Source organism: Lagopus muta, chromosome 4, assembly GCF_023343835.1.
Source record: "Lagopus muta isolate bLagMut1 chromosome 4, bLagMut1 primary, whole genome shotgun sequence".
NCBI classification, from domain to species: Eukaryota; Metazoa; Chordata; class Aves; order Galliformes; family Phasianidae; genus Lagopus; species Lagopus muta.
In genome coordinates this window covers 71063118-71085764 of record NC_064436.1, presented here as the reverse complement: position 1 = coordinate 71085764, position 22647 = coordinate 71063118, and the positions used below count along the sequence as shown (strand labels likewise).

Sequence of the window (22647 nt, the reverse complement as noted above, 5' to 3'; positions counted from 1 at the left end):
GATGCACCTGAGAAGCTGCTTTCTTGAGTGTGGAAAAGTCAGAAGCGAGGTCCATCTGGGGCTGCTGAAGGAACATCATTTGTTACAGCGGTGAGCTCTCCAGTTGTCCCCAAATTTGTTGAAAACTTTAGAAGGACTAATTGCTCTGAGCAGGGATTACTATCAGAGCTGGTAGCATCCTCAAGATGCTTGAGAATGCCTTTCTTTCCAAACCGGGCTTAAACCCCAGCCTTTTGCTGCCTCACTGCCTCTGCATCCTCCGAGAGCGATGGCACTTTGTGCTGCCAGCATCAGCCCGAGAGTTGGAGCCTCCTTGGGAAATCAGCTTTACTGCCACGGTTTGGATTTCACACTGGGTAAAGCCTGGCGCCACACTACTGAGGACCAAAGGAAAAGGTGACCAGAACTTCAGCTTGAATGAGCAAAGGCACTGCTGCATCAATGATGCTGTTGCTTTTTTGTGAAATTGATCATCAGCCAAGAGACAGAGGGGGCTTCCATCAGCCAACAAACAAGCGGCCTGAGTTCATTTCCTGCTCTGAAATCACCTCCACCCTCTGCTACAGCATCCGAAGTGTGAGAAATCAAGGTGTGCAAGTTCGTGACCAATGGAACCACAAGCGAACAACAAAAGAGTTCTCAAAACTTTTCACCATCCGATCTGCTGCCTTCATGGGGTCAATGCAGGTAGGTGTGGGTTTTCTTTTCTGCTTTTTTTTTTTTTTTTTTTTTTTTTTTAATGCCTCAGATTTTGTCTCTTCTTCAACCATCCTTCTCGGCACACACACTAAGTAAGCAGAACAGGGTACCAACTTACTGGGAGCAAAACTGTAAATCTGGGGGAGTATTTTCTAGCAAGTCAGAACAGCTGAGCCCTGAGGCCAGGAGCTCTCTGTGCTGAGTGCCGCTGGCTTCAGTTCAGTCTGCTGCTCTCCCAGCAGTGCACTTCCCACTCATGAGCCCTGGAAGTGGTGCCTCTTTCGCAGGCATGCACTGTAATGCTCCTTTCTCAGAGCAGCGTGGCTGTGTGCTGTGCTGCTGCTTGCTGGCAGCGCTCTAGCTGCTAACAACAGACACAGAGTCTGTGGGATGCAGCAACTTCTTCACTTCTGTCTTCTCTGTTAACTGCTCGTCACATAGCCCTCAAATGTTATGTTTGCTAAGAAGGGGTTGGGGTTGCAATACCTCCCCACACACACAGTGTGAGCAAAGATCAGCTGCAGGACCTTCTGAGGAACCTGAACATCCACAAGTCTGTGTGTCCCTACGAGACACAACACAGAGTCCTGGGGGATTTCGCTGATGTTGTCACCAAGCTGCTCTCAATGATATTTGAAAAGTTGTGGCAATTGGGTGAAGTTCCCAGAGAGCAGAAGCAAAACATCGGAGCCGTTTTTAATACCTGTAAAAAGAATGACTCAGGAAACTACCAGCCTGTGATAAATCTAAATAAGAATACAGCTTCACTAGTGGTAGCAGCTCAGATTCAGAGACTCCAGCAGGCATTCCTTGAGAAGACATTCAGCAGTTAAATCATTTTGCAGCTTCCAGTCATTGATCTGCTCTTCTTCAGTCTGATTCACGCTGTCTCCAGCATTCTTAGACTGAAATTCCTTCTGAACAAAGCGTGTATTTTCCATTCAACATGCATTTCCTAACGGGGCAAAAGAGACGGACAGAACAGCCGCTCCGTCACGCACAACTGCCGGTCTGCTCACACGCACCGTGCGGAGCTGTACGCAACCGGCGCAGTGTGCGCTATGAGCGCAGTGTGCGTAGCGGGCGCAGTTTGCGCAGCGTGCTCTATGAGCGCAGTGTGCGTAGCGGGCGCTGTGTGCGTAGTGTGCTTAGCGGGCGCCGTGTGCGCTCTGGCCCAGCCCGGCGTCACAGCTCCGGACGCAATGAGCACCGGGAGCCGCCCGCTGCGCTCGCAGGACGGCGGTGCAGGTATCCTACGCAGCTCCGCGCGGGGCTCCTGTGCCCCAGCCCGGCGTGCTGACCCGGCTCAGCGCCTCACACTGCTGCCACAGGCCGGCCCCGTGCGGCGCCCAGCGCGTGGCGAGTCCCCACAGCCCCCAGAGTCCCCGCCCTTACTGCTGCCCCCACCGCCCGCGGCCGGGCGTTGGGATGGTGATGGGACAAGGGGGAACGGTCTTAAACAGCCAGGGGAGTTTAGGTTGGATATCAGGAGGCAGTTTTTCCCCCAGAGGGTGGTGAGGCACTGGCACAGGTTGCCCAAGGAGGCTGTGGATGCTCCGTCCCTGCAGGCATTCGAGGCCAGGCTGGACGTGGCTCTGGGCAGCCTGGGCTGCTGGTTGGAATGAGCACTGTGGTCCTTTTCAACCCAAGCCGCTCTGTGGTTCAGTGGGTCTCTATGGATCTGCATGGGGATCTCTGGGTCTGTATGGGGATCTGTGGGGATCTGTGTGTCCCTGTGGGGGATCTATGGGTCTCTAAGGGGATCTGTGGGTCCCTGTGTGTCCCTTGGTGACCCTGCACACAGCAGGGGGTTGGAACGAGGTGAGCATTGTGGTCTTCTTCAACCCAGGGCATTCTGTGATGGTGTTCTCCTGATACATAGGATCTTGAATAATTTCAGCAGCTTGACTATTTGCTGACTCTTTCTGTATTTTGATTTGTTCTTCTGTTTGTGCTGACCTTTTTAAATAGAACCACAGAATCATCATGGTGGGAAAAGACCATTAAGTACAAGTAGAACCGTAATAAATGAATGTCTTCCTGTCCAGGCATGGCAGATAAACTGCAGCTGCACGTAGTGTCCTCTGTAGCCACGAATGGCAGAAAGACTAATCAGTCATCAGTACATTTTTCTAAATGCACATCAAAATATTGACTGAACACTTTTCCTGCTAAATTAAATCAAATATTATGCTTATAAATTAATACCAGATGTATACTACTTCCAGTTTGTCTTTTCCTCTGTTGCAGCGTAGGGAAGTTTTTATGTTTCTTAGACCTGTTGGCTGTCACTGTTGGTGCCTTCTGTTCTCCACTCTCTATGCTTGTCCTTGCCAACAGTTTGTACTCATTAGTATCACATTCTGAGGTTTTCTTGGTTTCAGTGTCTGCTTCTCTGTAAACAGACCACTGTCAGAGCGAGTCCTTTGGGCTTCATTACCCTTTATGCCATTATTCACTTAAACTCATTCACATTTCTGTGGGGTTTTCCTTGCCATGTAGAATAAAGCAAATCCGAGCATTTTACTTCCTTATACCTTAGAAAGAAGACTGAGATTGATCCTTTTCATGTTCTGCAATCTCGAGTGCTCCCACTCACGCTCTTGTGGACTTGGATATTGTTTGATGGTTTTGCATGAGTGAAGCAAGTGTGGCCCACAGGATGATGCACAACAACAGAGTGTTGTCAGTAACCACAGCTCTCCCAACATGGCACCATTTTCTTTCTGCCCTTGAAAAACGTATGTCTTCCTGCATTGAGCGGAATGTGCATTAACCTCAGCAATTAGCCATGGCAGTTAATGAGCTGTTTCATTAAGCAGTAAGTTGACGTCACAGCAGATGCTGGAGGTAGCGCTTGTCACTCAGCACACCGAATCACGGCGCAGTGCCTTCGGCGCGGCTCCCTGTCCATTATTTGCTATTTCAATGATGTTTTGCCACAAACTGCAGGCTGTTGTGCAGAGTTCTTCCATTCCCCAGCCCAGCGCGGCCCAGCAGAGCAGAGCTGTGAGCGATGGCAGCTTCCACTGCGCGTCAGGCGCTGCGCAGAGCTGCACGTGGTGCTGGGAGCAGTGCCAGCACAGACTGAGGCGGCGCGGCCTGGAGAAGCACAGCTCCTTCAGCTGACAAAGCCTGCAGCTGCCGAGGGTCCGTTTAACTGGGGCGGATTAAAACAAGCGCAGTGCTGTGAGGTTGAGAATGAGAGACTTCATTTCCAGTCAGGAAAATGGAGCGTTTTTCTGCATCGAGGCTCCGTTCTCCGTCTGAAATGAAGGCAAACCGAAGCGCCAACTTTTGTGCATTTGTGACTGTGGGATGAGCTTTGTTTTGTTGTTTGAGGAGGTGCTGGTGGCTTGCAGAGACACAAATCTTCACACAAATAAATACAGACAGCCAAATGTTTTTCCAGAATCAGTGAGGTAATTTAGTAAACTCTACAGCATATTGCACAGCTGCAGGAGAGACAGTGATTGGAGTGGTGTCCGACAGCTTTTCACTTTCCAGTATGTTGTGTCAGATCACCAGTCACAGCAACATGTGCACATTTGCACGCGAAAGAGAAAACATTTCCACCAGTTCTGAATTGTTAGCCCCAGTTTTTAAATGAAATTGGTGACCTCTCTGTTTTGCCATCACTGACAAGCAGCCCAGAGATACAGTTGTTGTTCTGATGACGCCTCAGTCAGATGGAAATGCATTTCTTGCTGTTTTCAAGGCCTGCAGAAGTTCTTACTGTGAAGTTCTGGGGGCAGTCAGAGATACGCAGCTTTTCTCCTTGGCAAACAGAGGAGAGCTGCACGTCGTGGCTGAATACAGCACACCAGTTAGGAGCCATGCACACAGCCCTGGGGTCTGACCAGAGCCTTGCCATGCACACGAGGGGCAGTTTCAAGATTTGGAGAACCTTCTGGGGGGTTGCGCAGCCACGAGAAAGAGGAATTTGTCCTAATTCATATTGAAATGTATGGGCAGTTATACAGCCACTGCAGAAAAGGGAGCAGCAAGTTCAGAGTTTTACTCAGCAGCTTCTGGAGATCACTGCTGTGCTGGAGATTTCCTGCCATGAACCTGAGCTGTGTGGTGGGATGGTGTCACACAGCTCACCCACGGGCCTGGGGAGCTCTGCTAGCAATGTTTTTGACTGCTTCCATTACATCTGCATATTTTCTGTGCTTCTTTATTTTCTAGTTGAGCCCTTTTGTTTCCTGACTTTATGCACGTTCCTTTTCCTTTGTGTGGGTTTATATTGCGGACAAATGCTGTGACGAAAGGCACAGAAGCGCAATTCGCTGTTATCTGCTGTGATCTCAGGTCACTTTCTGGTGAATGGGAAGTCTCACTCTTTGCTATGGTTTGTTGCTTTTTCTGCTCAGATGCTGACGGATAAGTGCTCATCCACTGCCAGCACACAGAAGCCATGAATTCCAGAAGATTACTCTCAGAAACACAGAGGACGTTTCCAGCTCCTAAAGCGTGCAGCCAGCAGCCGTCACGGATTCTCATTGTGGACGTCACATCACCTTCCTGGGCCAACACTTGCTCTGTGCTCTCCGAAGCCCTGGAAAACTCTCTGTGTTTGGCATGCAGTCTGACGGGTCCCTGCCGCATTCCCTTGCTGAGCCTCTATCTGGTGCAGAACCAGCAGGAGTGTTTGCTTCCCTTTGTGGTACGTGTGAAATTATGTCCCTTGGGATCTCACAAACATGAGTGCAGTGCAGTTCGGTGAAGGTGGTTCTGATTTACTGCTCATTTATGTCTAAATAATTAATCATTCTCAAAGAGCAAAGCTTCATAGACTTAATGGAAGAGGTCAGTTTTCTGAAAGAATGATGTTTGTAAGGAGGAGTCCCATGTTTTCAATCCATGAAGTTGCTCTTGTGCATAAATGAGTTTTTGTACTGTTCCCTTCTGTACTGCTGTACTTCTCCAAGAGTCACACGGTCACACAACCGTGGGGGCTGCAAGGCTTCCTCAGTCCAGCCACCCCAATGAAGCAGTTCCCAGTACTCCAGATGTAGTCTCCCCATGGCAGAGCAGAGGGGCCGAGCTCCTCCCTGCCCTGCTGCCACACTCTGTGCATGCACCCCAGCGTCCAATTGGCCTTCGTGTCCACCAGGAGACACTGCTGGCTCGTGGTCAGCCATTGGCCATCAAAACCCTCAGGTTCTTCTCCGCAGAGCTCCTCTCCAGCAGCCCATTCCCAGCCTGCAGGCTCTGTGACTGCTCATCCACGGGTGCAGGGCCCTGTACTGCCTATGTTGAACCCCAGCAGGTTCCTCTCCACCCAACTCACAGCCTGCCCAGGTCTCACTGAATGTCAGCATGGCCTTCTGGTGTGCTGGCCACTTCCCTCAGCTGTGTGCCACCAGCAAACTTGCTGGAGGTGAACCCTGTCCCTACATTCAGGTCATTGATGCAGATTACAAGATGGAGAATGAGCTACTTCTGTTAATTATTTCTCCCGTTAGTTAATCGTTGTCACTGTGAAACTTGCACCTGGTAACTAATTTGCATTTATTGGCTTTTGCTTCCAGGGGTTTGTTCATGTATTTCCTCTTTTGGTTAGATTGAAGAACCTGCTTGTACCATATTCTTTCTTCCTCAAATAGCTTTCCTTGTAATCTTCTAACTGGAAAATGGAAGCGAGCAAAATATAAGTGTGACACATTTTTACATCCCCTTAACTCCCAAGCCCTTATCTGTATTCACTCTCCTGGCTTCTTCAAAGTCAATTCAGAATGTGGTCGCTGAGATTTCATGCTACATTTTGGTACCATCCTCAGCAATGCTGTATGGTGGGCTAAAAATGCCTCTTCCTGCTTGCTTGGTAACGCCATCAACTCTTTTGCCATCATGTTGTGTTCCTCTGAGACTTGCTGGCAAAGTTTGCGCTGTGGTGCAGGCAGTTCTCAGCCAAAGACCTGAGCAGTGCTGCACACCACTGGTAGGAGTGAGACCCCGTGGCTCCAGGCATGGACTCTATGACTGCAGGAGGAAATCCTGCTCCCTTCTCCCCAGCTTTGCTTAGTTCTGCCTGCTGAGCTGTCTCTCGGGACTTGAATTCTCTGGAGAAGGAGAATCCACAGCCTCCCTGGGCAGCCTGTTCCAGTGCTCCATCGTCCTCACTGGGAAGAAGTTCCTTCTTATATTGGTGCAGAACTTGCTGTGCTCCAGATAATGGCTGTTTCCCCTGGTCCTGTCCCCACAGACTGCTGAAAGAGGTTGGCTACATCCCTTTGACTCCCACACTTAAAATGCTCATAGATGTTAATAAGATCATCCCCAAGCCTTCTTTTCTCAGGGCTGAACAGGCCCAGCTCGCTCAGCCTTTCGTCGCAGGGAGATGCTCCAGGCCCTTTGTCATCTGTGTGGCCCCCTGCTGGACCCAGGAGACGCCTGTCTTTTTTGTATTTAGGACAGCAAAGTACAGTAGGATGGCTATCTTTGATGGATCTATTTTTGTTAATAATCTGTTCCTCTGCAGCCTCTGATAACAGGAGCAGATTTATATCTGTCTGCTAAATATCCGTTGCATTTCGCCCTCATCTAGAAATACTGAGGCTCCATTGCTTTTTCTGTACTGCCAACAACACGTACTGCTGATGATTTTCTGATCTAGCTAGAGAACAGCTTGCTTGTTCTCAATGAGAAACCAAGATAGAGCTGTGTCGAAGGTTGCTTATTAGGCAAATCTTATGAGGTCAGAGAACCTCCAGAGCTGAAAATAGAGGCTGGGAGAGTACATAAGGAAGTGTCATACAAGGTTGCTCTTTTCTTGGTCTTACCTGGGAGTGCCCTTAAGGCACATGTTCCTACTGTTCACCTGTAGAAGCCAAATGCCACCAAGTCCCTGGGAAGGGGGAGGTAATGCCAAAGGGAGAAAGACCAGAACTAAAGTAAATACCATGGAGGACAGCAGATGTTGACATGTGGGGAAGTGATCATTAAAGGGACAGAAATGTTAGATGTACAAGTCAGTAAGGACTGGGAGCACCTCCACCCGCTGGGTGCTGTTCCCACAGTTTTCCTAGAAGGCGGGCAGCAGACCAGCACTGCATCCAGAGCATCACTGAAAGTACTGGAAAAGAAACAAGAGAAAGACATCCACTGCAGGACAGTCAGATTAAGAAGGTGAAGCGAGTGAGGGTATGACGTGTGAGGGGAGATGGGAGGAAGTGCTCCCCTGGCTTGCAGCCAGGTTTGTTCCCTGGTTTTGGTACTTTTTCTCTGGAAGTAGCACAGTGGTGCAGATGAAAATGTTTTGCTGCACATTGTGAAACTGTGAGTCTTTGGAGTTGTGTAACAAAGGGGCAATATCACATGGCAAGACACATCTCAGAGCGTTTGGCACTGAGCTGAGTGTCGTTTGACTGGAAGAGGGGTGTAGTTAGAATGGAGTTAGCCATCCCAGTTGGAGTTTGCAAGCTTATGTCCCAGGCGTGTTCCAGAGTTGAAACTGCAGCTTGCTTACACCTGCCCAAGTTCACATTTGAAGTACTGTGCAGATGCAGAAAAAATGCAGCTCTGCGGGTGTCAGGGAGTCAAGTACATGGACTTTGGCTGCCCAGCAGCTGAGCCCTGCTCTGACACAGTCAGGAGCAGTACTGGAGCTGAGACAGCTTCTCTGCACCTTTGTGAGCTGCAGCCACCTCCCAGGGTGGCAGGGCAGGCATCTGAACTGCAGGGAATTTTGTTACAGCGCTGTGAAGGGCTCCCTGTTGTGTGCATGTACCCATGGTTACCAGCCCACAGAAGAGCTGAGATAATGGTTCAGGCATTTACTGCCATTTAGAGTACAGCCAGTACAAAGCGTGGTGATTTGCTTTAAACCTGCTCATCACCTTTCCAAAGAGAGGTTTGGGTCGCCCCACCTTTCTGCTCCACCCTGTTTGCAGAGCCCTCTGAGCTGCCTGTGATCACACCTTTGCCCACGTGGTGCATTGCACATCCTGAGAGGCCGTGCTGTAAGCCATAATGCTCAGGAGCTGCTGAATGAAAGTGACTTCTAGCAGCAGTGCTTTGTATTGCTACAAATAGTTTTGCTATCATTCGTTATCATTCTTCACTGTGATGTGTGAGATAAGGGTTTGGCAGCCATGGCCTATAGGTAATTTAAGTCAGGCAGAGAGAATATGGCCCAGTATTCTCCAGTACACAATAACGACAGGAAGCATAGTGGAGCCATGAGGTTAATAATCTGTGCATGCATGGTGTTCATCTTCCATTAGGAGTCTAACGAGCTGACCCTGGTGCAGCAGCTTGAAGGAATCAAACATTTACAAATGTCAACTCTGGGATATATTTTGTCTTCTAACACTTGCTCTGGTAGCTCCTTTTTAAAGCAGGACCTTCCATCAACATTTGATGGAAGGTTGTGGCTGCCCCTTCCTGTAGGCATTCAAGGCCAGGCTGGATGGGGCTGTGGGCAGCCTGGTCACCTGTAGGAGTCCCTGCCAATTGCAATGGGGTTGGAACTACATGATCTTAAAGGTCCCTTCCAACCCAAATTATTCTATGATTCTATGATTTGCTCTTTTGGGAATCTTTTGGGAAAAATGATTTGCATTATTGTGGTGCATGTGCAGATACAGAATTAGGAAAGCTTAACACATGTCTTACTGGGTCATACCAGCAGCCCAGTCGTGCATTCCCAAGAGAAGAAGTCCTGTGGAAAAACCCCATCGCTTTCTGCAGTTCTTTCCCCTCACACAGCTGCTCTATAGAATGATACCATAAGAATGATAAAGGACACATTTGAGGCTGTTCCCATTGGTGTCAGCTCTGGACCTGCTACCCAAGGGTGTGTGGAGCCACCTCCTGAGCATGTTGGTGCAGTCTGAAACCAAGCATTTGTGTGCAGGTCCCAGAGGGCCAGAGTCTGATAAGTGAAGGACTATGGATATGGCAAGGACTGTGGATATGGCAGTGGTGACCTGTTGTAATTGTCAGGGGTTGCCAGACTATCCAGGTATTTCTGTGCTCACATTCATCATTGCAAGTTCTGCCTCTGTATTATCCAGTCAGAGGAGAGGGCCAGAATTCCAGCATTTTGGCTCTCAGTGGGCAATGTAGACAGCTGATAATGTGGGGAACATTCATGCGTGCTGCTGCAGTCAGCTGGTTTAGATTCACATCACTGTTCATGGCTTTACAAAGCCATGTTGAAGTACAAAACTCCTGACCCCAGTCTCATCTCACTGCAGGTAATGCAAAAGCTTCTTTGCACATCATAGAAAACCAGTTCATATGATAACTTTGACATTTCCAGTCTTCCGATGTCACTGAGTTTTGTTTTGCAGCACTTGAAGGAGAACTTTGCACGAGTTCAAGCCTGTATTTCAGAGCTCCGCTCACTGTCAAGAGAAGGCTGCTTCCCCCAGGGGGGACATGGAGTGGTACAGGCCGTGCAGGATGGATTGCAGCAGTTCAAACAATACAGCAGGCACACAGCAGCAGGAGGCTCAGCAAATAGCTCTGTTGAGGTAAGACAACATTGGGAAGATGGTGGTGATTTTCCTTTCGGCCTATCATGGGATGGTTGAGGTTGAAAGGCACCTCTGGAGGTTGTCTAGTCCATCTCCTGTGCTGGAGCAGGGGTACCCAGGACTCACATGCAGAGGGAGGCTTTAAAGCACAGTGCCAGTGCTCCATCACCTGCACAGTAAAGAAGTGCTTTCTGATGCTTAGATGAAACATCTTGTATTCCAGTTTCTGTCTGTTTCCTCTTGTCCTGGCACTGGGCACCACTGACAAGTGCCTGACTCCATCCTCTTTGCACCCTCCTTTCGGGTGTTTGTACACATAGATACATTGATAACAAGCTGTTTCTGGTGCAGGTGCCAGGAGAGCCGAGCAGGAAATATGCCCTCCTAGATTTGTTGCTTGTAAACAGAGGGAGTCTCATGGAAGATGGGATGGAAGTCTCATGACTTCAGAAGGACAAAAGCAGGAGTATCAGTGAAGCCACAGCAATGGGGACAGGAAACATGGGCAGTCTGCATTAGGATGGAAAGCATTTTTCAAGTCCCCAGCAGACTGTTGTTTTTTTTGTATGGTTAAGTATACTAGCATTAAGAGATTATTTTGAGGAAGTGTAGTAATGTGAAGAGAAGTCACAGTAGCTTTTTTTGAGGGACGTATTTCTCCTGGCCTCTCACTGGCCTTTGCTTATGTTTCTCAGGTTCTGAAAAGGGCAAAGGGGATGTGATAGTCTGTAGATGAAATGCATCCATGGTTTTAATTAGATAAAGGTGTATTAGTGTAACAAACGGTTTGTCTATAGCTCAGCAGAAGACAGTGGTCTCTTGTTGACAGTTCAGCTTCCCTCCACTTCAAGGACAGTCCCTGTTAACCATTTTCAGTATATCCCGAAAGGAGACCACAATCCTTCTTCTCTTTCAGTACTTCAGAGCCAAACAGCAGAGATGCTTTTGGAAAGAGAAGATGTTCTTTGCTATGGAAACACGTTTTAGTATTGATATACACATCTATATTCCTATTCAGCCTTTAAGTTAGACAGCCAGATTTGATCTACTTGAAATATGGATTGGTGCTGTAATGGGAAGTGGTGCTTTCCCTCAGGATAGCTTAGGGAGAAGCCCTCCTATGCATACATTGTCTCTCATTGCCCTTTACATGCAGCTCACACAAGAGCTAAGGCTAAAAAACCGATGTGTTTAGGTCTTCTTTACAAACAGATTATATGCTTCTTCCATCGAATTGGCGCCTTATTCAAACAGGAGGCAGCCCAACATCATTGCTTACCAACGGAGGAGTAGAGTCAGAGGCAGCTGTTGCCCTGTGATTTGTGTTTCAGATCACAATTTTGACGAGCCAGTCAGGTAAAGAAATTGTTGAGCAGCTGGAAAGGAAGCTAAAAGATGTAGACCTTGTGAGTCTCAGAAGAATACAAGTCATTGAGGTTTTGAAGAGAGACTTTTTGGAACCAGAGGACGTGGAACAGTGCACACCAGCAGAAGAGCCCAGCAGCAGTGGTGAGTACTTGCAAAACTCATGGCTTTGGACAGCACTGCTTCATGCCTTTGTCCAATACCTACCATTTTCCTTTGTGCCATTTGGTGTCACTCAAGTGGGAGCTGCTGAGACTGGAGAACAACAATAAACTTGTACCACAGCATTTCTCAGGGTGCCTTCTTGCATTTGGGTAGACTTAGCATGTAGATTTCATGCACCTCTTCTCTTGAGGTTTCATTCTCTTTACTAAAAATTGACTTCCTGTGCAGTAGAGCTTTATTGAGGAATTAAAGAGAGTAAGTGCAGAATCTGTGAGAACAGCACACACTGAGACACTCATACTGCTGAGCATTAACCTTCAGGTTCTGCCCCCAGACTGCATACTGCAGTATGCCTGGAGGAGTTACATTTCCAAACCACATCAAGTAATGTACTGTTGATTAGCTTTTTTTGTTGCTGTTGTCTTTGCTTTGCTGCTGCTTTTTTTTTTCCCCTTTTTTTTTCCAATGCTTAAGGCAGCTTTTCCCAGGCTCTTAAGGTTATACTTGTTGAGTAAACAGTGAAAGCACTCATCAATGAGTTCCTTATAGCCAACAGCTTCTATTTCTCAGTCCAGGTCTCCATTTTAAGGCCATTGCTGCTAATTCACACTTAAAGTCCAGACCAACAAGCCTTGATTCACACAGCAGGTTCTCACAGCAGGTTGATAACAAGCTCCATAAACCTGGACCCGGTGCCTTGCAGAGTTAGAGCATGGCCAGTTACCAGCAATGGCAGCACTTTTCTATGCAGCGATAAGCAGCGCTGGATGTTGCTGCCTTGACTGCCTCTAGCTGTTCTTTCCAGGTTGCAGTGGCACATTTCTGGTCCTGTGGCAGAGCAGGGGTTGGGACTGTTTGAGGCAGGTCACAGATGCCTTTTGGTGCTGCCCACTGCATACATGACCCCGTGTTTCATTAATGAAAGGCAGTTCACCTCAGGCCCTAGGTGCTGTTTTTCCTGGCTGTATCTTTATAGAATGCTTCCACTAATCTCAGAGTTTTCAGCAGAAAGAATTTAAGCTATAGTAATGAGAAATTCAAAGCAAGAAATTACTATGAGGTGCTGTTATGAGCCTTTTGTTGTACACCAAATGATGCTGAGCTCCATAAACCTGTGAGGTGGTACCCAGAAGTCCTGTACTGCAGCAGTTAACTGGCAGAAGCCTGTACAGTGCATACAGTGCCACTTTTATTTTCTATACTGCTTTTTATCTAACTTTCAAATCTCTTCAGTTACTTCAGCTCTTTCTCGAGGCTGATAAAGTAACTCCTGAATAGCAGGAGCTTTGCTGCTTTTCCCTCCTCATAGCACATACCAGATGCATTTTGCCACAGGCAACGATTGCTCTGTGCCACCTCTGCTTCCCACTAGCCTGCTGGCTAGACTTAATCCAGTACTGAGCTTTATAACCACGTTCTGAGACACACAGCAGGCTTTTTCCTACCTGCTGAAATCTTTCTTCCTGGAAAGGAAGGACTCAATCAGAGAGGCTGAGCTGCTTATTCTACGCTGCCTGCTTGGACCAGGGGCTTTGGAGAGAGCTCTCCTCATTGCTGCCAGAAGGGCAGGTCTGTTTTACCTGATCAGCACCACCACCTCTGGGTCACAAGGAAGAGGACCAAGGCTCTGTCACTCTGACATGGCTTTACAATTACTTCAGTATGTCTGAGCCCCAAGGGCACCAGAACTGTGAGTTACAAAACGGTTCTGAAGAAACTGTTGCCCACAGCTCTGAGGCTGAGGTGTTCTTAGCAAACACTGCTCCAGTCCATATGGACAGAAGGGATCATTTCAGGTGGCTGCAGATGCTGACTTCTTAGGTGAGGCGCATTATTGGCAGGGCTTTGCAATGTGCTGATGCTGCACAGAGCTGTGCAGGGAGACCTTGAAAAAGGAGTCACCAAAAAATGAGATGTTCTTTGCCTCTTGACCACAAGACTGCTCTAGCATGCAAACTCCCACTGTTGTTTCTGAAAGTGAAGTTGTGCAGCCCTTTTCAATATCTGGAGTGAAAAAATAAACAGATATAGAACGTAGCAATTCCACATGAAGACCATCTGACAAGAAGTAAGGATTAGGTTTTCAGCAAAGCAAATCTTCTGTGGGACGGCGACCAAACCGATGGTGTTTCTTCAGTGATAGAACATTAGGGCTTAGCAGACTGCAGACTGGAACAAAGACTATAAATCCCACAAGGAGACCAAAACATAAAGCTTTTGCAATGGGAGTAGTGTGTGGCTGTAATCAGTGGGATGCAGTGAACTGATCTCTAATGGATAAGACGGGAATTACTGCTGTGTCTTTCTTTCCTCCACCCCATTATGAACACTTAAAGCGTCTGGATGTTGCCAAACCATTTGCAAATGGCAGCTAATATTTATGAGATGCTGGTTCTGTCTTTTGAGAAAGCAAAAAACAAGCACTGAAGCTAAAGCACCGATACCTTTTTTATGGACGCAGTCCATCTGCTGCAAGGCCCAGGAACCTTTTTTATCTGCTCTCTGCAGACAGCTGGCCAATAAATGACACTGCATACCCAGCGTTCGGGGACTTCTGCAGCCATCACACATAGGGGTCAGCATCCCACCCCCATCTTCCTGCAGACACAGTGAATCCACAGAATCACAGAATCACCCGGGTTGGAAGGGACCTCAAGGATCATGTAGTTCCAACCCCCCTGCCTAGCAGGGCCACCAAACATACACATTTAGATCAGGTTGCCCAGGACCCCGTCCAACCTGGCCAATGAATTTATTTTTACAGTTGCCATCTATTGTGCTAACTTAAGATGTGTAAGTGGCTACACATGCATTAGAGAAATGTAATACATGTATATATATTTATATTTACTGAGTAAAGAACTAGAATATTTACCAGCCCCAAGACACTGTCATTCAAAACACAGGTAATTCCCCTTGTCACTTGTACACGTTGTTTGTCAAATTGAATGACACAATTTCCGGGTGCTTTGTCTTCTGTACTGCTGATACCATCTGCATCAGCGAAGCCTAAGAAAACTATGGATAGAAATCAATCACAGCTGAAGCACAGCCAGCAGGCTCTCCCAAGTGCATGTTCCACATCAATGCACTCTGCAGGGAAACTGGAACTCGAATCCTACCATCGGGCCAGAGACTGACAGGTGATAACTGCTCACGTGGAGCTGTCTCCAGAGAACAGTGAGGAATTTCCTCCGCCTGGGGTATCCTCCAGCACTGCTCCAGGGAGGAACTCGAATTTCCACAAGCATTGAGAAGACTGGGACAAGGCATGGTGGGAGGCGATCCTCCCCCTCTGCTCTGCCCTGCTGAGGCCTCATCTGGAGCACTGCATCCAGTTCTGGGCTCCCCAGTACAAAAAGCACAGGGATCTCTTGGGAAGAGTCCAGCGGAGGGCCACCAAGATGGTGAGGGGCCTGGAGCATCTCTGCTATGAGGAAAGGCTGAGTGAACTGGGTCTGTTCAGCCTGGAGGAAAGAAGGCTGAGAGGGGACCTGATCCAGGTCTGTAAATATCTGAGGTGTGGGGGGCAGAATGGTGAGGCCGGACTCTGTTCAGTGGGGAGTGGAGACAGGACAAGGGGAAACGGCCGGGAACTGCAGCATAGGAAGTTCTGCACCAATGTGCGAAGGAACGGCTGTACAGTGAGGGGAGGAGTGCTGGAACAGGCTGCAGGGAGGTGGGGGAGTCTATGGGTCCCAATGTGTCTCTATGGGTCCCAACGTGTCTCTATGGTCCCACTGTTCACTGGAACAGGCTGCCCAGGGAGGTGGTGGAGTCTCCAGCTCTGGAGATGTTCCAGACCTGCCTGCATGCCAAGCTGTGCGACCTGCTGTAGGAACGGCTTGGGCAGGGGGTTGGACTCCATGAGCTCTGCAGCTCCCTTCCAACCCCTACAGTTCTGTGATGCTGTGATGCTGTGATACATACGTATACAAGAGCTGCTACAGGAAAAAAAAGACCTTGCAGCCCAGGGCAGCCAGACTGGGACTTGAAAAGGAAAAGCTCTCAGCACCAAAGGCAGTGTGAGGCACCTCCCGTGGGGGGGGCTGCAGAAGTACAGCCTGCATGAACCCAGTGCCTCCCTCAGGGCTGCAAGGGGAAGCAGTGAGTTGGCCATCATGATCTGATGGCTACACTGCGAGCTGCAGTTTGCAGACAGCTGAGGAATTACTTTACAGCCATTATTTTAGCCCTTTAATCGATTTTATACTATTCATCATGTAGGGGAGGTTAATAAATTTCCATCTCATTTTTCTTAATGCAGGAGAGGATGCGCAGTGTTATGTTTGCAACCCATAAATACAAATGCATCAGGAAAAGATTTCCCATTGCACATGAACGTAGAGCTGCATTTCAATCGTCAGCTGAACTAATAGACATTTGCAGCAAAGGGCTTTTCCTGCTCCCCGCTCCTTGTCCTGGAATACTGGTTTCACACCTCAGTTCTGTGCACCATTGATGCTACCAGGCTGTTTCTCCTGTGGTTATGAAGGCTGTGTTACAGACACATCATGCACGTTTTGCAAGTTGGTTATCAGACTCTGTTTTTTCCCACTTTTTCCAATTTTTTATCTTTTTTAAATTAATTGAATATGCCAGACTTTATGACAGCTTCTTTGACACCACTTTGGGTTATTATTTGGGAGTGTTATGGGGTTTGTTGTTGTTGTTTGTTAACACCTCCTTTTAATTTATTTTGAAGAATTGTGTATTTTTATCTGCAAAGATCTCCTGCTTTGTGATTGCTGTTACCAAGCAGCACTTCAGCAGTAATGTACTGAACCACATCCTCTCTGTCTTTCAGTTCCAGGTCAAGTTTTGCTTCTGTTCTGTGACTAGATACTCCTAGTATTGATGGTGTTTAGCAATTTAGTTGTGTCTGCATTGCAAAGCAACGTTCATCTTCTTTATGAGGAGTCGTATGTCACTCTACAAAATTCCTAACTACAGTAGCATTTCTGTTTTGCAGTTTCTCTGATTTCTTATACAAACCTTCAGCTTATAGCAAAGCTCTTCTAAGAGGGCAGGTGTCGCAGTGCTGTGCTGAGATTTGTGTGATTTCTGTTTGAAGGCATTTGAAGAGGGGTAAAGTGCAGTGCAAAATGCAGAAGAATGTTCATTTTTATGACTGAAAATACGTCTGCGTGCATTTCCCCATGTTTCCCTGCAGATATTGCAATCCTTGGAATGGACATTGATCTGCAAACCATAGAGGATAATGTCATCAGCTTGGAGATGCTGTTTAAAACGTGGCTCCATGACTGTGGCTCAGAGAGGGAACATCTGCATCTCCTTCTTCCGTCTGGAGGCCTCAGCTGTGGCACTGCACCCAAGCCAACCCTAAGTACGGCATTTTCTCTCCCTCTCTGCAGATTGCTCCTGACTCCCACAACCTTAACGATTATCCAGGCCCGTTCTGGACAAGTTCCTCTTCATTTTTAGACTCAAGTAAGGTCTCGGGGTGACGCTGAAAGCTCTCCGTAGTTTCTGTTGTGTCAGGCTCTTAGGCACCTGCTCAGAGTGTGTGTCAGGGCTGCTGTGTCCCATGACTGTTGATGCAACAATTCACCTCCATTCTGCAGCAAACATGTGCTTTGGAGAGGATGTGACTTTATGGCCACTGGGTCAAAGTAAAAGGGGCCTTACTGAGTGCCAGAGACCTTCTGTCTCAGCTTTATGGCTCTAAAATTATGTTCCTTATGCTTGTCCGTGCCAGAGCACTTAAATAAAGGTTGTTTTTAAAGGGGCTCAGCACATATTTTTATCTATTGGTGTTTGAGGCTTTTTGTGTGTATGTGTTTTTTCCCCTTTAAGTCCAAATTCCTAACAATTCCTAACACTCAGGTAAGTAAGCAGACATAGATGCTTCCCATAAGGGTTTGTTGGCTGTGTTGCCACCATTGTGCTGCCGTGGCAATCTGCATGTGCTCTTCCAGCAGCCCTTCCATGCTGCTCCACTGTCTCTAATGTGTTGCCTCTCACTGCCAGGCAGCAGAAGCACACTTGTTTTCTAATGCTCTGCAAGCTGGCTCTGGTCTGGAAAAGAAGCACGGAGGTGGTGGGGCTCTTGCAGATACATGCTTAGCAAGCAGGTCAGAAGGCTTAGTGTGACTTTATTTGTGCAGTAGCCACCATAATGGCCTCCAGAGCACACATTATTGTGGCTTTTGTTTCTGAAAGGTGAATGTTTCTTCATCATAACATTTAATTTCACATTTGATGTGCTGAATTGTTATAGCTGGTGACAAAACCAAGTTACAGCAGGTTGTTTTCACCTTCCCACAGTGAAGAACTCTTTGGAAGGCCAGAGAAATCTATTATGCAGCTGTACATCCTGTGACAGTAGAGTTGCTACCTTCAGTGTGGAGTATTTCTCCCCAAACTATGTGATGACAGCTTATCCAATGGCAAAACTTGTTGCCTTGTTTCACAGGATTTATCATTGTTCTTCCAGGGAGACATGGCTTGATTTTTAGGTAGTGCTGAGCAGAGCCTGCAGTAAAAGTCCTTGTGGGTCGCTTCCAGACAGGGATTTTTGTGATTTTATTATTCACTCCATAGTTGCAGTTGCTAGATAATATTAACTTATTGTTTGTAAGTGGCTTGAGCATGTCGTGTGCTACACAATGCTGTTTCCACCAATCTAAACCCATCTCCCTCTCCCAGTGTGTCTGAAGTGTGATTTGCAAGAAAGATTGCTCGACCCAGCTCTGCTTTCTGGAACAACTGATGGCACCCTGAGAACAGCTGATTTAAACTCACCCTGCCAGATGACAGCCTGGCCAGCGACGATGCTGTATAAACTGCAGGTTGTAAAGTAAGTGCTGTTGCATCTTCTGCTCGATAGCTGGAATGCTGGTATAACAGTGTTCATGCTTTCAGTGCAATTTCAACTAGGGGTCAGAAATGTCAACATAAAGTGCCTGGGACTCAAAGAGCAAGGAAAACTCTGGGCTAAAACATTTCCAGCAGCTGTACCTCTTGGCAGGATGCATTTGCACATCCCATACATGCTGACAGGTGTGCAAAGTCTAAAAAGATGTCACCATAATGCTAGCTCTTCATGAGTTTAAAAGCATAGACTTTATTCATGCAACAGTTGATTCCTTCCAGGGTGAAGCCCTTCAGGTTGTGGCCATTGTTCCATATATGCTTTAGGTAGTGAAAGAACTACCTAAATGAGGCTGCAGCAATTAACTGGCTGCTAGAGCTTGATCTCTTTACTTGACTATTAGGCAAAAAAGCAGTGAAAGCTTCACAGTTCTGCGGGACTTCAGATAAGAATTTGTCTTCCCATCAGCAGGCTCTGCTGGTAGGCACAGAAAATAACAGGAAGATTTGTTTTTAGTAAAAATGTGGTGTGATTTTTGAACTTCTTCCTGTATGGTTGTTCCTGAAATGATTCTCAGCTCATCAGTGTTAGAAGGGTCTTAGTAATTGTGAATCACAGAGTCACAGAATAGCTGGGGTCGGAAGGGACCTTAAAGTGGGACGCTAGCTGTGTGCAGGAGCATTTGAAGGGAAGGAAAACCATAATATGCTAAAATCATTTAGGGAGAGATGTAACTGCCAGGGTGATCTATTGCCCAAGAGGCCAAATTACTAGTCTGCTTTGTATTCAAAATGTGTGAAGACTGAATATGCTGCAGGGCATACTCCTGACCAAAGACATACAGTGGGACCTGGCAGCATGCTGGAGGGTGCCAAACTCAGTGTCCATCAGCAACAAAGCCCTGCAGGCTTTCCACTGCAATTGGACTTTTCTCTACTTCAGTTGGGCTTCATTGTGGCTACAGATGTTGTTTGTAGCAGGATTGCAGCTGTTACAACCACGGCTGCTTGAGCTCATCTCCCCCCTGCGGAGTCTTGGCAGTTTCACACTGGCTGTGCTTAAGACGACCTGTTTGTTTATAGAGCTCTGAAGTCTGAAGGGGTCTGTGAGTCTGTTCTGTACGGACTGCCTTTCATCATCAAGCCCACGAGCTGCTGGCAGCTGGACTGGGACGAACTGGAGCTAAACCAGCACAGCTTCCATGCTCTATGTCACAGTCTTTTGGTGAGTGTAAAAATCGCAGTCTCGTGGGGAGGGATTGGCACAGAAAGGAATTGTTGGTGTGCACCCAGTAAGGTCTTTCAAGCCTGTGCCTGAAAATATGTTCAAAATATATGGCTTCTTCTCATGTGCCAGGGTTGGGCCTGTAAGTCCTTCCAGTCACCATGACTATGGCAAAGAACCTGCAACACATCAAACAGGCACTCTCACCTATCAGAAATGGGGCTAGAAAGTGCAAAATCAGGGCTGGAGTTGGGCAAGTATTTTTAACTGTATTTTTAACTGCTCTGAGATGTGGAGGACTTCCCATTACTGACAAGTCTTAAATTAAACGTGGATGTTTTCTTAAGAATTGTCTTGCATTCATTGAAGAAAGTTGGGTTTTCCTCTGCCACCATGCAGTGGCTGTGTAGTAGCAGTGATTCACAGTGAACGTGCTGAAGGAAGCAGCTGTTACCCATTTTACATGTTGGTTTTGGCTTTTGCTGTTTAGAAAAGGAAGTGGATGCTTTTGGCCAAACATGAGCCACAGAACACTTGTCCAAGCTGGAACATTGTGGTGCATTCCTACTACATCATTGTCCCTTCTGACTCTGCCACTCTGCTTGTCAAACCAGTGGCTGTCAGAGAGCTCTTGATGCCATCAGCCTTCCCAGCCCTCTCTGCTGAGCATCCTGAGAGAGTACAGGGAGCTATAGAGGTAAGTCATCGATGACCCTACACAAAAACCTGTGGCAGAAATGCCAGCTATAGAAGCAGGGAATCAGGCTTATAGTCAGCCTGCTTGCACAGAACATGCAAATGCTACTGAAGATGTATTTATGTCCCTTACTACAGTAGGTCCTTTGTACACAAGATAAATCAACACATAAGGTATCTCTGTTTCTTCTGATAGATTCAAATCTCTGCAATTCATGCTGTGCATCCACATGTTCTTCTGAGTTTTCTGGCTCTGCTTCAGGTGATGTCAGGAAGGGCAGGGCTCTTGCTATAGGTCTTAGCAGGTGAACAGAGGAGAGAACAGCTGTGAAAATGTCCACTGACAGGTGGAATATGATGTAGCACTCCAAACATTCTTTTCAGCAGGCAATATATTCTACGATTTTCCTCCAAACAACAAAGCCATCCCTGCAAAAGATGCTCCCCCAGAAAAAAAAAGACAGCCACTAATAATAAGTCCTCCACTTGGCACATCTAATTGCCTTTTTTCTGTCCAAGCAGAGTGCCCTGAACAGCTTAGAAGTGGAAGTTACTTATAATCCCTTACACCTGAAAAGCAACCTCTATAAATACCTGAAAAGTATGCTGTACAGACCGCTGCACAGGCAGCAGCCCCAGCCCAGGGAGCAGCGACCAGAGCGGCATCAGCCAAAGCAGGTACGGCTTTTGTCTCTGACCACCACAGACAGCCTCCATCTTGTGCTCCCGATCTGCTTCCTGCAGAAGGGAAGAGGGCAGCTCCCCGCTGCCCTGATGGGACAGGGAGGCCACAGATGGCAGGGGCAGCATTCACTTACAGCTGCAGAAGCAGCGAGGTGAGTAGAGCTTGTGCTGTTGAAAAGATGCGTGCTGAACAGCTGGCAAACACACTGAGGCAGCATGCAGCCAAGTGTTGGACAAGCTGACCCCTCCTTCCACAAGGTACATTAATATTTCATCCCTGCATTGCAGCATCAGAGCAGAGCCAAAGCCACAGTGGCACCCCTGCTGATGGCTCCTTCTCCTGCCCAACTGTTCAGACCAGCAGGAGTGAGGAGAGATTCCTGTGCACTCTCCTTCCTTCCCAAAGAGGATGACAAGATCCTGCACTGAAGATACCCCATGGCACTGCTAACACCTGTCTCAAGCAGTTAATGGTTTGGCTTCTGAGCCAGAAGCAGACAGGCAAGACACTGAAGCCTGGCTGAGGTCAGATGGGTGCTTCCCATTGTTTGTTGCTCCTCGTTTTATGGTTTTGTTTGTCACTAAATCAGTTGGCAGGAAGCTTGCTTCACCATTCCCTGGTGAAGCTTCCCATGCCCTGGCAGCTCCCCATGCCTGGGCAGGTGGCAGTATGCAGGGTTTCTTGGCCTCTTGCTGTTCAGCTGTTCCCTACAATACCTGATATTTCAGCACACATCACCAACAAGCCTCAAATTACGTTCTCTAGAATAGACAAGTGCAGCCCACAAACCACAGATTGCCGTCAGTGAATGCAGAAAAACTGCAAGGTAGCGTGGTGGGGAAGTTGGGCTGTACAGCAACGTCAACGTCAAGCCACCCTCATCCTGCAGAAGGTTCCAAGGAGTGTTCTGAATAGCATAAAACAGGGCTTTTGGGGAATGCTGTCTCCCACAGCAGCACTATCTGTTCCAATGCTGATTTGCCGACTTCCACAGTGGTTTCTGTGTCCCTCTCCTGAGCTCATGGATAGTTTGCAGCAAGTGCCAGGCTAGCAGCCGTGTCCTGGCCGACTCCTGCACAGTGCAGTAACCCACTGCAGCTGCACCTCAGAACAGTACCTTTCTCACTGCCAGTTGTTGCTTGAAGCACACCATCTTATGGCCCATCTGCACAAAAGAGACTGTTCTGCAAGCTGGCGTGGCCATACATCTTGGCAAGGCTTAGCAGATACAGGGAGTTAGCCCGCAGCTTTCCAGAGAGCTGAGTGAGCCCCAGTTTTTCAGTGCATCCATAGGACAGCTGCCCCTGCCAGAGCAGGAGCTGAGGACAGTGCAACTTAACCAATGTGGGGCAGCATCACTGGGCTTCCTGGATACTGCTCACAAACAGGGATTTGTGTTCCACGTAGTTTGTTCTAACGTTCTGTTTCAAAATAAAGTCCTCTTGCTAAATGTTACCTTACTGCTTGTGGTCTACAGTGCTTACAGTGTG

General features: G+C 47.7%; 1 protein-coding gene across 2 annotated transcripts; it reads left to right on the top strand.

The window, feature by feature from the left end:
- Positions 1 to 1833: 1833 nt before the first annotated feature.
- Positions 1834 to 22612, top strand: LOC125692671 (meiosis 1 associated protein). Of its 2 annotated transcripts, XM_048943486.1 has the most exons (10): positions 1834 to 1947; positions 5076 to 5368; positions 10002 to 10184; positions 11519 to 11696; positions 16891 to 17064; positions 18387 to 18537; positions 19635 to 19776; positions 20267 to 20473; positions 20995 to 21150; positions 21445 to 22612. In XM_048943486.1, exons 2-10 carry the CDS (start codon positions 5120 to 5122, stop codon positions 21583 to 21585), a joined length of 1581 nt encoding a protein of 526 aa, XP_048799443.1. In that variant the 5' UTR covers positions 1834 to 1947; positions 5076 to 5119; the 3' UTR covers positions 21586 to 22612. The 2 variants fall into 2 exon arrangements, with proteins under 2 accessions (XP_048799443.1, XP_048799442.1); XM_048943485.1 differs by having other exon boundaries at positions 20995 to 21559.
- The last annotated feature ends 35 nt before the right edge of the window (positions 22613 to 22647 follow it).

What these genes read in the sequence shown, in the direction of transcription:
- LOC125692671 (XM_048943485.1), top strand. Translation starts at nt 5,120, where the DNA reads ATGAATTCCAGAAGATTACTCTCAGAAACACAGAGGACGTTTCCAGCT. An exon ending in TGCACCCAAGCCAACCCTAA is followed by an intron (nt 17,065 to 18,386) that starts GTACGGCATTTT and finishes TCCCTCTCCCAG; the next exon opens with TGTGTCTGAAGTGTGATTTG. An exon ending in TATAAACTGCAGGTTGTAAA is followed by an intron (nt 18,538 to 19,634) that starts GTAAGTGCTGTT and finishes GTTTGTTTATAG; the next exon opens with AGCTCTGAAGTCTGAAGGGG.